The sequence below is a fragment of the Protobothrops mucrosquamatus genome, unplaced genomic scaffold, assembly GCF_001527695.2.
Source record: "Protobothrops mucrosquamatus isolate PMUCROS unplaced genomic scaffold, P.Mucros_1.0 scaffold6, whole genome shotgun sequence".
Classification (NCBI taxonomy): domain Eukaryota; kingdom Metazoa; phylum Chordata; class Lepidosauria; order Squamata; family Viperidae; genus Protobothrops; species Protobothrops mucrosquamatus.
The window spans coordinates 3447829-3463735 of NW_015386393.1; the positions used below are offsets into that span (position 1 = coordinate 3447829).

At 44.4% G+C, this 15907-nt stretch overlaps 1 protein-coding gene across 1 annotated transcript in view; it reads right to left on the reverse strand.

The window, feature by feature from the left end:
- Positions 1–13087: 13087 nt before the first annotated feature.
- LOC107282287 (myosin-11) overlaps positions 13088–15907 on the reverse strand; it is a 12878-nt gene continuing 10058 nt past the window's right edge. Inside the window, exon 4 of the mRNA XM_015810059.1 lies at positions 13088–13549. Within this exon, the coding sequence (XP_015665545.1) occupies positions 13411–13549 (139 nt within the window). The 3' untranslated portion in view covers positions 13088–13410. The remainder of the gene's footprint in view (positions 13550–15907) is intronic.

Below are 15907 nucleotides of genomic sequence, written 5' to 3' on the forward strand. Positions count from 1 at the left end.
GCCTACTGGGTGGGCGTGGTCGGCTCTACATCGTTTGCGTCAATGGTGCCTGTGGGGGCCTGGGCAGGAGTGGGACAGATCTGGGGGTCTTTAGCAGAAGGGGGTGGGACCAGGACCACTTCCAGGTGATGCATTTCTTCATTCCTCACAAAGGGTGACACCTCCCCAGTGTGCACCCAGGGGGCGGGGCCAACACGGCAGGGGCTGGTTCCTCGCGGTTTCCAGATGGCCTTGTGGAGCTAAGACTGAATGCGTTTCAGCATAGATGGCCACCAAAAAATTGTACATTGGCTCCTGGCCGGCTGGCCTGGGCCAGGGCCAAGGCAGCGGGGGCCGTTTCCTCACTGTTTCCAGGATGGCTTCGTGGGCTACATGAAACCACTTCGTGGGCCGCATCCGGCCCCCGGGCCTTGTGTTTGACATGTCTGCTCTAGAAAGAGTACAGAGAAGAGCAACAAAGATGATTAGGGGATCAGAGGCTAAAACATATAAGGAACAGTTTCTGGAATTGGGTATGTCTAGTTTAACGAAGAGAAGGACAAGGGGTGTGAAAGGAATAGATTATTAATCAGAAATTTCTAATGAGTCTAAAGTTCTGTAGGAGAAGCCACCTGGAAGTCATAACCTCAGACAAGTTAACTCTACACAAATAAAGATAAGTAGAAGGTGCTGGCTAACTGAAACCGCAAGAGAGGAAATATAAAAATAAATATAGGAGCCAAGCTTTGCTAACAGAAAACTAGACTGTGGTAGATAAGACTGTAGGATGTACACAAAGGGCTTCCTGGGGAAAGGGGGGGGGAGAAATGGTTTAGGCGCCTCGGATTAGTTTATTGGGTAGTTAGAAAGGGGTGTTGAGAGCAATAGGGGAGGGGGAATCTGCTTCAGGGACAGGGTATAAAAGTGTGTTTTACATCTTTTTAAGGCATGGCTTGAAGTCTCCTGCGTGAGCTTAAGTCCACCAAGCCTTTGCAAACGCTTCTTTCCAAATAAAACTTTGTTCTTGGAATTCCAAGTGAGTTTGTTTGTTTTGGGATATTGAGCCACGTTCCAAACAGGTGACATGATAGCAGTGTTCCAATATCTCAGGGGCTGCCACAAAGAAGAGGGAGTCAAGCTATTTTTCAAAGCACCTGAAAGCTGGACAAGAAGCAACAGGTGGAAACTAATCAAGGAGAGAAGCAACCTAGAACTAAGGAGAAACTTCCTGTTAGAACAATTAATCAGTGGAACAACCTGCCTCCAGAAGCTGTGAATGCTACAACACTGGAAGTTTTAAAGAAGAGACTGGACAGCCATTTGTCTGAAATGATATAGCATTTCCTGCCTGAGCAGGGGGTTGGACTAGATGACCTAAAGGTCCCTTCCAACTTTATTATTATTATTATTATTATTATTATTATTATTATTATTATTATTATTATTATTATTATTATTATTATTATTATTATTATTATTATTAAATTTATATCCCGCCCTTCTCCTTGCGGACTCAGGGCGGCTGACAATCGATTAAAAATACACAAATGACAATTACAGAATTAAAATTAATTAAAAGGAAATATTTAAATNTCTTAAGGGCGCGGCGGAAGGAAGGGAGATCAGGGATCACCCTGATCTCTGGGGGTAGTTCATTCCAGAGGGTGGGAGCTCCCACAGAGAAGGCCCTCCCCCTTGGGGTCGCCAGCCGGCACTGTCTGGCCGACGGCACCCTGAGGAGACCCACTCTGTGGGAGCGTACAGGTCGATGGGAGGTAATCTGCGGCAGGAGACGGTCTCGAAGGTATTATAAATCTCTCTACCCCTCCCCATCTTCTAATCTTTGTTTTAGCAAATGCATGCATCACCCTGAAAGAGGCATTATGTGGGAAGAATGGAAACCCCTATTTTCACAGCATACCTGCTATCTGCACTTGCAGTGAGCAAATATAATCAAAATTTCAATTTTTTTTTTAAAAAATGATTGCCCCCATTAACTGGAGCATCTTGTTAGTGTATGCATAAATGCTTAAGCAATTAAAATGTGCAGCCTTGCAAAACTGAGTGAAGTGGAATTACAGTCTTTCAGTTCAAATGTCTGGATGGCACTAGGTTGCGCAATGCACCATAAGGAACAGGACAGCATTCAGAAGCTGAGATCTCATGCCTTTCTTGTAGTACAGAATATCCTGGTAGAATAACAGTTGTAAGGGACCTTGGAGATCTTCTAGTCCAACCCCTTGCTCAAGCAGGAGAGGCTATATTATTCCAGACAAATGGCTGTCCAATCTCTTCTTAAAAACCTCCATTCTTATTAATGTTTTCTCTTCTTAAAAAAAAAAAAGGAAAGATGCAGAACCTCTTTGGAATTCTTTCCAATTCTGCTCTGGGCCATGTGATAAAGAGAGAGGCGGGTTTAAGACTTGAGTAGTCAGCGACATTCTACGATGGGATTTCCAAACTTCTCAAACTTAAGACTTGTGGACTTCAACTCCCAGAATTCCCCAGTCAGCCATGCTACTGGCTTGAGGAATTCTGGGAGCTGAAGTCCACAAGTGTTAAAGTTGACAAGTTTGGAGAACCCTGTTCTAAGCAACCATTCCCTTCTACTTTCATAGAGATACATTGGGGCATTTCCCCCCCCAGCACCTGGCTGGATCCAGACCTATTTTACAACTCAATCTTTCTTCTGCCAGTTTCTCCCTCCTTGCCAAATTTGGTTCCATTCTGCCCAGTTTTGCAGACCAACCATTTGAAGTTATGACTGACCCCAAAAAAGAAACTTATGACCCAGATTCAAAGTTCTGACAGCCAACCCCATCCTCCTGCAGTCATGTGATCACATTTGGACACTTAGCAACCAGCCCACATTTATGGCCATTTGCAGCATCCTGCAGTCATGTGACTGCAATTTAAGACTTTTTTTTTTGCTGGAAACTGGTGTTTATTTCTAGTTTCCAGTAAAAAAAACAAACCCCGACCCATTGTGAACAATGGGTTTGCTTAATAACTGTGGCATTTGCTTAATGCCAGTGGTGTTCATTTAAGGCAGGGGTGTCAAACTCAATTTCATTGAGGGCCGCATCAATATTGCGGTTGCACTCAGGGGGCTGGGTGGGTGTGGCCAGGGTGGGCGTGGCCTACTGGGTGGGGTGGATGGAGTGGGTGTGGCCTAGTGGGTGGGCGTGGCCAGCTCTACATCGTTCGCGTCAAGAGTGCCTATGGGGGCCCGGGCAGGAGTGGGATAGATCTGAGGGTCTCTGGCAGAAGGGGGTGGGACCAGGGCAAGTGCCAAGGCATGGTCCACTGGAGGAGCCTCACTGTTCCTCTCAGGCCATGCGGGGGGGGGGGCTTATGGAGCTAAGACTGAATGCGTTTCAGCATAGATGGCCACCACAAAATTGTACATTGGCTCCCAGCCGGCCTGGGCCAGGGCCAAGGCAGAGGGGGCCGTTCCCTCACTGTTTCCAGAATGGCTTCGCGGGCCACATGAAACCACTTCGCAGGCCGCACCCGGCCCCCGGGCCTTGTGTTTGACATGTCTGATTTAAGGAATACTACAAAAAATGTTGTAAAATTGGGTAGGTCACATGATGATCTGCTTAATGACTAGCACAACTTACAGCTATAATTCCAGGCTCAATTACAATCATAAGTCGAGGACAACCTATATATAATTTCATTCTACCATTGCATTGGGTTGGAAAGTATGAGAAGAACTCCCCCCCCCAGCTCTTCTCACCTTCTAGAACTTTATTTTCTAATTCTTTCACATGCACACGACCGCTCAGCTCAGCCACCTGGGAGCTCAGTTTGGATGTATTTGCTTCTAGCATTTTCTGTAGCAGACAGGGGAGGAAAAAGAAATGAAACCCACAATCCTTTCAGAGAACACCCTCCTTACAAGCAAACTTCAAAGATGGGCTATTGAGGAGGAAGTTTTCTACATCTGTTTTGAAGGCAATTGTGTCTCACAGAGATTTTGTCTCAATTCTATACGCAGGGCTGGATTTTGCCAGACAAAAATTCTATACAAAAATTGAAGAGAGTTTTATTAAACTTCACAGTCCATTACAAAAAAAAAACAGCATCCCAAAATCAGTATCAGTATATATAAAATATTTTTAAAACCAGCAGGATGATTTTGGATCAGTCTCTCTCTCAGCTAGAATAGAATAGAATAGAATAGAATAGAATAGAATAGAATAGAATAGAATAGAATAGAATAATGGTGGCGAACCTATGGCACGCGTGCCAGAGGCGGCATTCTGAGCCCTCTCTGTGGGCATGCGTGCCGACGTCCCAGCCCCGCCTCCCTCCACAGCCCCCTCCCCAACAGCCCCCGGGAGGAGAGTTGCGCCCGGGCACGGCCTGCATGGAGCAACGCAGCCAAGGATATGGCAGCCGGACAGCGGGGACAAGACTCCGCCGTCACGCCCCGTTGTGTGCAATTGATGCTGCAAGGCGCGGGCAGAGGGTGTGGCCACCATGGTACTGCTGGGTCACCTGGGCAATCTGCGGCTGGCCGTGGAGGTGGTGAGTGGCCCTGCGGGTGGGTGGGGGTGGAGTGGGGGCAGGGCAGGCGGGGGCAGAGTGGGTGGGACCAGGGGTGGATCTGGCGGCAGGTGGAGGCAGAGTGGGCAGGACGGGGGTGGAGCGGGGGCCAGGGCAGGGGTGGAGCCATCTTTGGGGCACTCAGTCCCTCAAAGGTTCGCCATCACTGACATAGAACATAGAACAGAATATAGAATAGAATAGAATAGAATAGAATAGAATAGAATAGAATAGAATAGAATAGAATAGAATAGAATAGAATAGAATAGAATCTGGAAAGGACCTTGGAGGTCTTCTAGTCCAGTCCCCTGTTCAAGCAGGAGAACCTATACCATGTCAGATAAGTGACTGTCTAGCCTCTTTTTAAAAATCTCCAGTGATGGAGTGCCCACGATTTCTGAAGGCAAGCTGTTCCACTGGGTTAATTGTCCTCACTGTCAGGAAATTTCATAGTGTTGTTGTGAGGAAAACAGGAGGCAGAAATACTAGGTTAAATTTAGTCCCTTGAGTGATATATTAAAGGGCAGTATAGTAATAAAATAATTATTGAAGTGTCCTTAAAATTATTAAAACTAGATTTGTTCTGTGATGGTTATGAGAATCTAATCGGCTCTCCATGCCTTCTTTTGCCTCTTTCCAATATTTTATCTTCTTCCTGTCCAACAAAGACTCAATGATACATGCTCCCCTGCCTATACAAATAGACCTCTATGGGGTTCTGAGAGTACCAACAGATTTTTTTTTCACTTTCTTCATTCTTTGGGGTGGGGGTAGGGGATAAGCAATTCATTGACACTTCTTTTTCCATTGGGCAACATAGCCTTTACCTCAGATACTGAATGAGACTGTTGTCCCAGGAATACTGGGGCTTTGTAGCCCATCAATTAGGTCACACCAGGTGTAGAGGTCTTTGTAAACTTTAATTCTGTATATTTGAGAATAGACTCCAAAACAAGCATAGTGCCCCCGCCCTTTTAATGTGTGTTCCTTTTATACAGTTCTTATAAAGCACATCTCTTCTCAGGGTGGGTTTTGTAGGGAAACAAGATTAAAAGGAAAACAGAGTAATAAATCATTAGGTCTTTGATCACAGTAAAGTTAGATGTTTTACTGCCTCTCTGCAAAAGTTAATAGGAACCTGCAATTAACTTGTTCTCAGTTTATCTCCTTCCTACCAAAATTGTCTGTTGGTTTCTAATTCTAAGAGACCAAGTTTGGTTAGGTAATTAAGGCAACCAGGAGACTGAGTTTTAGTCCTGCCTTAGGCATGAAAGCCAGCTGGGTAACTTTGGGCCAATCATCTAGGAGACTGTGAGTTCTAGTCCTGACCTAGTTATGGAAGCCAATTGGGTGACCTTGATCAGTCACTCTCTGAGCCCAACCTACTCCACAGAGTTGTTGTAAAGGGGAAAATGGGGGGGGGGAATATTGGCCAACCTGAATTGTGCATTGAAAAATAAAGATGGGATATAAATATCTTGTTCAATGGAAGGAGAATCATCACAATCGTCTCTATATCTTCAAAATACAGCTACACATGGAGCTGTAAGTTTCCTCCCATTTCCTCCCTATATGCAGGTACCCCTGACTCTTATCCAGGGCTCTCTGAAGAACCATCCACCAATGGAAATTACACCCCATTACACTATTTTAACTCATCTCCCTAGCTAGTCTTCTCAAGATGAAACATTTCCATTTCATTTTTCTTCATAGAAATTATGTATTCTATTACACATCACCTCTTTGGACCGCTAAACTACAAGGACCTCTCCTGCCTCTGTCTCCCCCCCCCCCAATTTGCTTAGCTGAGTTACCGGAATCAAAGCTGGGGAAACGTTATTTCTGAAGTATAAGTATCATCAAGATAACAAAATGTTGTCACAGTTTTTCTGTTTTGTGTTGGTGCCATAATCCCTGTCCAAATTTCAACATTTTTTTTAAGAGTTTTGGATAGTTTTGATTTAGATCAGTGTTTCTCAACCTTGACAATTTTAAGGCATGTGGACTTCAACTCCCAGAATTCCACAGCCAGCATTGCTGGCTGTGGAATTCTGGAAGTTGAAGTCCACATGCCTTAAAATTGTCAAGGTTGAGAAACACTGATTTAGATGTTTGGATATTGGTTTTAGGGATTTGATAGAAGCAAAGTATATGAAAACTCAGTTTTAAAATGTTTGCAGGATAAGATCATAGGGAAAAAAAGTTTTGGACTTTGCTCTTTGTTTTGTTTGTGTCTACAAAAATGTCTTCAAACATAATTGGAGTTTGGGATTTGAAAGTTCAAAGTTTGATGGTATTGCAAGCAATAGATAACTAACATCCCCTTCTCAGTGATTGGGGAGTTCCTGATACCTTGTGGTTGGAAGGAACACCTGTCATTCATTCCTTTGCCCTCCCCCAACCTTGAGGTTTTACTGGGAAATAGAAACTAAATGAAGCAATTTATGGAGATGCTGTTCTGCCTCCCTCTAGTGTTTGACACAGCACCACAAAATCTGCCCAAAGCAATGATCCAGTTCAAGGATTCAGCATCTTTATTGTCCAAACTGACTGCTACTGTAGGAAATAGTGTCACTGTTTCCACAATTTCCAAATTTTTAAATGATTTGGAAACATTTCCAGCGGCAAAATAATTATTCATGGCTAGATGGCACCTGATCAAAGATGCATTTCAATGCTTCCCATCTCATTTTAAAAGCAAATAGCAAGCAAACCCGCATTCTAACGTTCACACAAAAATCCTTATCAGACAAAAAAAACCGAGATTGCTTTCCACACTTTTACGAAAGTTTCTCTCCCCCCCCCCGTGACTTTACCAGGGCTTACTTCTGAGTAAACGTGTAAAGAAAAACTTTTAAAACTGAAAAACGAAACGTTCCGACGTTGAGGACAGTGGCGACAGCTGTATTCGGACGTGCAATTACTTAGCTGGGCGCGTCATAACGCACCTCCAGCAGGAGTTTTGGAAAAAGAAACTGAACCCTGGCCTATGGGATAAAGAGTAGGGAGTGCAATTCGCTTTATTAAATGGAGGCTCTCTTTGGGCTGCAGATGCCCGGGATCCGCTCCCTTCCCCGACTCCCACCCCACCCGTCAATCACAATCCGCCCTACCGTGTGATTTCGACAAGATTCCCAGCGCTTTGCGGCCACCTGGATGGTTTGGTTCGCTCTCTGCAAGGGGGACAATGTGTCTCCATCCGGCCAGTCCTCTCCTTCTCGATGAATTACGAAGTGCGCTAGTCCGGCCGCTAAAATGAGGATGATCGCAAACTCGGCTATGGAAAGGGCGGCCCACGCCTTCCAATTATCCCAGCGGAATCCGGGCTGGCCTCTTCCTTCTCCTCCTTCCGTGGCCATGGCTGGCGGGGGTGGCCGATCCCCGGCGGTCCCTTTCGCCACCGCGGGACTGGAACGGGAACCCTTCAGCCAACAGAGGAGGGAGAAAAAAAAAAATACAGATTAAAAAGCACCAGCTTTGGGAGGGCTTCTAAACAGCAGACCTTGACGCTAGGGAACCGAGGGCATCCGTCGTGAAGCTATTCCGCCTTTTCATCCCGGTTGGGTTTTATACCGGTCTTTATACAGAGGCGGACACTGTAAGGCGTGTTACACCATGACCCCAAGAAACATTTCCCCCCCCCTTGCAAATTGCCAAGTTTGGAGCAAGGCGTTAGAATCAGGACAAAAAAACCCCAAGAAGGGACACTGAAAATCCTGACATGGGGGTACAAGCGGCGACAGGACCCGACCCGCTAGAGCAGCTCTCCGCCTCCGAGATCGTTCGCAAACAGCAGGAGAAGAAAAAGGCTTCCCGGGGCGCGCCTGTAGAAGTGGACCTTGACTTCCGTTCTCTTCCCGGCACCTCGGGTCTCCGCGCCCCCTGCAACTTCTCCTACTCCTCGGCGGAGCCTCCGCCAAGCCGCAACAACAAGCCCAACCAGCGCAGCGGAGAGGCGCTCCTGGAGATTTAAGCGCAAAGCGCCCGCAGCTGCAACCACTCCCAGCCCTCCCGCCCACCTGCCAGCTGAGCCAGAGAGAGAGAGAGAGAGAGAGATGGATTGGAGCCGCCGCAATCGCTTCTGGGAAATGAAGTTCTGCCGAAGCTTTGGTCAAGGGTCCGCCTCCCGCGACCGCCGGCTCCAGAGAGAGGCGCCGCTACGTCCCTTCCGCGCCTCTGATTGGTCTGCGCAGATGTGCTCCGGTTGCCAAGCGGGCTTGCCTTTCTGCTGCTGAGATCTGGCTAGGGCGGGACTTTCGGAAGTTTTTTCTTCGTTATCCAAAACGGCTTATCAGAAAGTCGCTGTTTTGATAGGGTAACGCAGGGGTAGGTAGTCAACCTTGGCTCTTTTATGACTCGTGGACTTCAACTCCCAGAATTCCTGAGCCAGCATGGCTGGCTCAGGAATTCTGGGAGTTGAAGTCCACGAGTCATAAAAGAGCCAAGGTTGACTACCCCTGGGGTAACGGGTTGTGTGTCAGTACCTAAAAAAAAAAAAACACTTTTAGACAATCTGGAGTAATTTATCCAGGTGTGGGAAGCACTGGGCTACGCTGTAGGCTTGCCCTTGGCTCATTCCACTATTCCAGAATGGTGGGATTTATGAACCGCAGTGCTAAATTCATATTGTACAACAGAAGATGGTAATGTGGGCTTGGCTACTTTGTGGGTCTGGGAACACACAGCCCACAAAAAGCCTGTGTTCTTTCTTTCCCCCTTTTTAACTATCCCATTTCCCCCAGTTTCTATTCCCCCCAGTTTCTGTCACCGTTCCTACATTTCAAACATAGTGACAAAACTATGGCTTACTGTATAAAACACCATTGGATTCACACAGTGTAGGGCACCATAACAATGATTCATAATGGAAGAGTTTCCTGGGCTGATGTGCTACTTCAGTTGGTACAAATCTAAGCAACCTCAACAAAATAGTGAATCTTTTAAAATAGTTTTAATTAAAAGTCTTACAAAGAACATAAAATTAACACATAACGAGTAAAAGGAGCAAAGAAAGAAAAAAAAGCAGAAGTGTTAGAAAAAGGAGTAAAAGGGAATAGAAAGAAGAGCTCCCCAATTTTCTTTGCAGCAAATACACAATTACAATATTACTGTATCTCTTGCTCTATGGGTCCAGAAAAAGCTATTTTTTATTATCCAGTTTTCTTCTAATCTAAAACCACAAATCATATGTGCATTTTTTTTCTATTTCATGAAAAAAATCTATAAGGGGTATCTAGTCAGCCATAAATGTGGACACTTTTTATTCTGAAACGCAGTAACAATGTATCTCAAATTGCATTCTAATGACATACAGTACAAACTCTCTCAGAACCATCATTAACCAGCATTACATTCACTCCATGCCATATTTTACCTCCAGCATGTGCATCCCTCATTTTCATGGCCCAAATATTCCTCAAAAGAACAAGATTTTAACAATTTCCTAAATGTCAGGAGTGAAGATACTATTCTTAGATCCAGAGTTAACGGAGTTCTCACAGCAGGAAGGCTGTGCTGAAAATGCCTGCTGCCGATTCCCTCCTTGTCGTATTTTCTGGAGACAGAACATGTGCTCTGCAAATCTGTCTAGGGTCACCAGTTATCTGAATAGACAAAGCACAACATGGCTAATTGGAAAAGAGGACACATGGGGAAAAAAGGACACACTGTTTATTATCTGTATTTACATTCATTGGAGAGAAAGGGATTACAAGAGAATAAACAGGCACACAGTAGGGAACACATTAGGGAAAAACCTGCTAGCAGGAGCTGTTGGCCTAGGGCAGTGATGGCAAACCTTTTAGAGACCGAGTGCCCAAAAACTGGCCCCGCCTCTGCCCCGTCCCCTGCCCCGCCCCCCTTCCCCCTCCCCGCCTGCCCGCATGGCCACTCACCGCCTCCAGGGCCCGCCACAGATCACCCAGGCAGCCCAGCAGTGCCATGGCAGCCACGCTCTCTGCTCGCACCCCGCACCATCAACTGTGTGCGATGGGGCATGAGGGCAGAGTCTTGTCTATGCTGCCTGGCTGCCATGTCCTTGGCTGCATTGCTCCGTGTGGGCCACGCTCGGGGGCGACTCTCCTCCAGGGGGGCTGCTAGAGAGGAGGGGGTTGCGGGGGGGAGGCGAAGCTGGAGCAAAGGGACGTGTGCCCACAGAGAGGGCTCCAAGTGCCGCCTCTGGCACCCGTGCCATAGATTCGCCACCACTGGCCTAGGGTGCTGGGGTGGGTTGGGAAACAAAGTCTTCAGCATGCAACTAATTAAACTGTCATTTTAAGGTGATGCTTACTAACTTGACTCTACTCTGGGAAAGGAGTCTCGGTTGGATATTAAAATAGGGTTTCTCAACTTGGGTTTCATGATACCCTAGGGTTCTATGAGAGGTCACTTAATGGTTCCTTGAGATATTTTGATTTATTTTTTAAAAGCAGAGACCAAACAAAAACCTTCCAACCCTGGGATTCCCCACCAGGGAATGCAAAAGTGCCCATGCACCCCAGGGGAGGGGGGCAGGGGTCACTCACATGCAAGCAGGGAGGTGAGCAAAGTCCAGGCTGAAGTATGAGAAGTAAGTGGAGCTGAGCTGAGCTGAGGAGGGAGGAGGGGCAACAGGTGGTAAGACAGCATGTGTAAGAGAGAGACGCCAATGCCACCGGAGCCTCCAAACCTGCATGCCAGCTTGGCATGCTTGCCTTTCTTCAGGTGCCTGGGAGGCTCCATCTTAGGGCAGATGCAAGAGATCTAGGGCTGGGCTGGCCCTACCCCTCCTTACCCACAGAGGCTGAGAGTAGGAAGAAGGAGGCAGAGGAAAGGAAAAAGTTTCTTTATTTTTAGTTTAAGAACACTGTGGATGCATATACAGGCCTACTATGAAATGAATATAATATTTTGGTAACCCCTGGCCCATTTTTGAGCCTGAATGTACAGTGATTCCTCGAAGCTTGAAAAATGTTTCAAGGATTCCTCCAGGCTCAAAAGATTGAGAATAGCTGCTCTTAAAACCAGACACTGTTTGATTTTAAGGCTATGACTACCAGACAGAGGATATGAAGAGAAAAGGGAGGACCTGTCCTCTTTTTGATGAATGTTTGGTAACCCTAGGGCAGGGGTAGGCAGCCTTGGCCCCTTCATGACTTGTGGACTTCAACTCCCAGAATTCCTGAGCCAGCCATGCTGAGGGGAAAGGGAGAGGTTTCCAACCTGAGCCATGTTGGCTCAGGAATTCTGGGAGTTGAAGTCCACGAGTCATAAAAGAGCCAAGGTTGCCTACCCCTGGCCTAGGTCTACCTTGGAGCTGGAGCAACAACTGCCCAATAGCCAGGTTCCATAAGGAAGGGAGGCTATAAAAGTGATAATTTTCCAGCTTAAAAAGTACATTGTTTTAAAATGTTGCTGATTGTTTTAGGAAGGGCTTTTTTTTGTCATAGAACACCCAGAACGGAGTTCCGGCAACTTTTTTGGATGGAACCTTGTAGGGTAGGCAAGGCTGGTTGTATGACATGTGTGAGTTCCAGCACCTTTTTTTTTTTTTTTTTTACAAAAAAAGCACTGGTTTTAGGGTTAATACTTGTTTACTGGATTTTGAGCTCACTTGATTGGATTGTTTTGTAATTATTTCTTGCTGACTTTTTTTCTTTCATTCTACAGAATGGAAAAAGCAAATGAGAACAATAATCAGTCACAACAAACCAGTACCAGGAAACAAACCGTTAACAGCGTAGCTCCTGAAGTATTGGTATTGCATGGCTATTCCAAGTAGTCCTGGTTTGTTTATATATTACCGATATATCAATTTGTATAACTGCCTATCTCAACTATACGACTAAACGCAACCCCAAACAATAAACAAAATATATTGAAAAAGCATATAAAACATAAACCCCATATCAAATATATTAAAAACCATATAATGTAATCAGCAGCCAAAATAAAGAAAATTCGGCCACATTTAATGCAGCCGTTGAGCAGATTCTACTATGCAGCTAGATGTCCAAAGTGGCAAAATGTGGCTTCAAAGCCTTACAAATGGCCGGCTCAAGGTTGAATTGTGGGGTCCTTGGTGCTCTCCGAGCTTGGTGGTTTTCTTGCAGACATTTCATTGCCAAACTAGCTTACATCGTCAGGGCTCAAGTGGACCAAATACAAGGCATTTGGAGATGGAACAGGGCCCCATGCCCATATTGGTTGCTTAGAAGTCAATGTCAAATTGTCCTGAGCTCCAACACACACATTCTCTCTCTCCTTTGGTATCACATAGTAGACACAAATTCAGCAACACTTTGCCAATGGCCCATGAATGATGTTTTTGTAGGAGATGACAGGGCTAACCTGAGGGAGGGGGTCAAACGCATCATAAGTCATGAGTCCCTGCGTGCCCATAAGAGATCTAAGTCCAGCCCACCTTGAATTCCTCTCTTATCTCCCGCTCATTTCCTTTGACCGTTAGTTGATCAGATTCTTGTAGAGAACTTAAGCTTGCAATAAACCTTTATACTGCTTTGAACTGCCTGAATCTCCTGATTTCCCTGGTGCTTGACGGTTTTCTGCATTTTTGTACTTCATGGAAAACTTTTCCAACTTTTTGCACCCCATAAGAGACTCCAGTATATATCAAAACCAAAACAGGAGAAACCCAGCAGGAGAAATGAGATACCAGTTTTTATTTTCCAGGAGTGCGCAAGAGACAGGCAAATGCTGGCCCTTAAGTGAATACAACGGTGTTTTAGTGTTAAAATGGCGATGAGCCGTTTGAACCCACAGTCACACCTCCAACAGTTAGAAAGGCTTTGAAGAGTGGAGGAGTAACCTCCCAAACCAACTGTCCATCACAGAAGTGCAGAGAAAAGAGGCTGAAATGTCCATCTCCTATCAATCAGATTATAAGAAGAGGAGAAGTTCACCAAGGATGAAGGGCAGAAAAACCAGGTTGAAATCACTAAGGATGCCTTTGTTGCATGGAATATCATTTTCTTGTGCCTGCTTTGCAACCTTTTGCCGATATCTGTCAAAATTGTTTCTGGGGAAATAAATAATTAGTGAAATTAGATGTGAAAGTGAATACTGTAAAGCACAGAGTTCAAGCAACTACCAGCGAGATTCTGCATTTATTTCTGTAGTAGCTATCACAGTCTCAGGAGAAGAGAAGGAAGGTCCTATCGCTTCAGGGATTGAGGAGGAGCCTAGAAGAGGAGTAATCCAATGCATGAGCTGGAAGGGAGCTTAGAGATCATCTAATCTAGCCCCTGGTTCAGTTCCAAAATCCACTAAACCAGTGTTTCTCAACCTTGGCAACTTTAAGATGGATGGACTTCAACTCCCAGAATTTCCCAACCAGCAAAGCTGAGTTGAAATCCACCCATCTTAAAGTTGCTGAGGTTGAGAAACACTACACTAAACTATCCCTCATCTAGGATCTATTTGAAAAAGTCCAGTGTGTTGGACAATTTTCTCAGATGTGAATTTGAGAGGTTCTGGTAGTTGCCAAAATAAATCTCTAAGAACTGCCTACCTCCTTCCTGTTAGAGCTGATTTGTGTATTCACACAATAGGAGGATGGGCGAAAGAAGAAACAATGAAGTCAGTGGAAAATGGAACACAAACCTACAGGGAGTGGCAAAAGTCTTGTGAAATGTAGACCGTTTTGATTTGGAGGAAAAGTCAACAACTCTCATAATGCCCGGCCAGAATGGCCAGTATGGCAAAATCTCTCTGAATATACTAGCTCTTGAAGAAACGGCCGATCCTGTACTTTCTATTCCTTTGAAATTAATACATACTGCTAAATTTTATAAATACAGTAGTGTTGAATTTCTTACTCCCATGTGAGACATAAGAAGGAGGCACCCTGAAGCCTCCTTTTAATGTCTTACTTTAGCCATACTGGCTGGGAATTATGAGAGTTGTAGTCCAACACACCAGTTAGGCTCTGAGGAAAACTGTACAGCATTAGGATGAATCAGTGCCTTCCTTCCTTCCTTCCTTCCTTCCTTCCTTCCTTCCTTCCTTCCTTCTCTCCCTCCCTCCCTCCCTTCCTTTCTATTTAATACTACAGACAAAATAGACTCAATTGGCTTTTTCTGATGCATTTGGGTTCTTCATCTCTCTCTCTCTCTCTCTCTCTCTCTCTCTCTCTCTCTCTCTCTCTCTCTCTCTCTCTCTCTCTCTCTCTCTCTCCTATCTATCTATCTATCTATCTATCTATCTATCTATCTATCTATCTATCTATCTATCTATCTATCTCTATATGTATATCTATGTATATCTATCTATCTATCTATCTATCTATCTATCTATCTATCTATCTATATCTATATGTATATCTATCTATCTATCTATCTATCTATATCTATATGTATATCTATGTATATCTATCTATCTATCTATCTATCTATCTATCTATCTATCTATCTATCTATCTATCTATCTATATCTATATCTATATCTATATCTCTATATCTATCTATCTATCTATCTATCTATCTATCTATCTATCTATCTATCTATCTATCTATCTATATCTATATGTATATCTATGTATATCTATCTATCTATCTATCTATCTATCTATCTATCTCTATATCTATCTCTATCTCTATCTCTATCTCTATATCTATATCTATATCTATATCTATATCTATATCTATATCTATCTATCTATCTATCTATCTATCTATCTATCTATCTATCTATCTATCTTCTATCTATCTATCTAACTCTATCTCTATCTCTATCTCTATCTCTATCTCTATCTCTATCTCTATCTCTATCTCTATCTCTATCTCTATCTCTATCTCTATCTCTATCTCTATCTCTATATCTATATATCTATATCTATATCTGTATCTATCTATATCTATCTATCTATCTATCTATCTATCTATCTATCTATCTATCTATCTATCTATCTATCTATCTATCTATCTATCTATCTATCTATCTATCTATCTATCTATCTTAAAAACAAGAATCCCGGGTATACACATATCGTGGCAGTAATAAAAGTATCCAAACACCAGGATAAAAATCTTAAACTTTTGTAGATTAAATAGCTTTGGTTTAAGATGCAGGTCTTGGCGTATTTGGGTCTTTTCCCGTGTAAGATTGAGAGTATCTTGGCGACGTTTCGATGAGGTCCCACTCGTCATCTTCAGGCTGGGGTCTTCGGCTTCATGCTTGTGCGAGCAAAGTGTGATCGGAGCTGCCGTCTCTCTATAAATATTGGTGGGGGTGTGTGGAGTGCTGGCTTAGTTGCTGTAGGTGGGTTGGTTGGCTGTGTAGGGGTTATTGTTTGCAGATTGTTCAGCTGTTTCGTAACATCCTGAGTAGTTGAGGTGCTGGCTGTGTGCCCATTAGTCTTTTGTGTTATAACGACCTG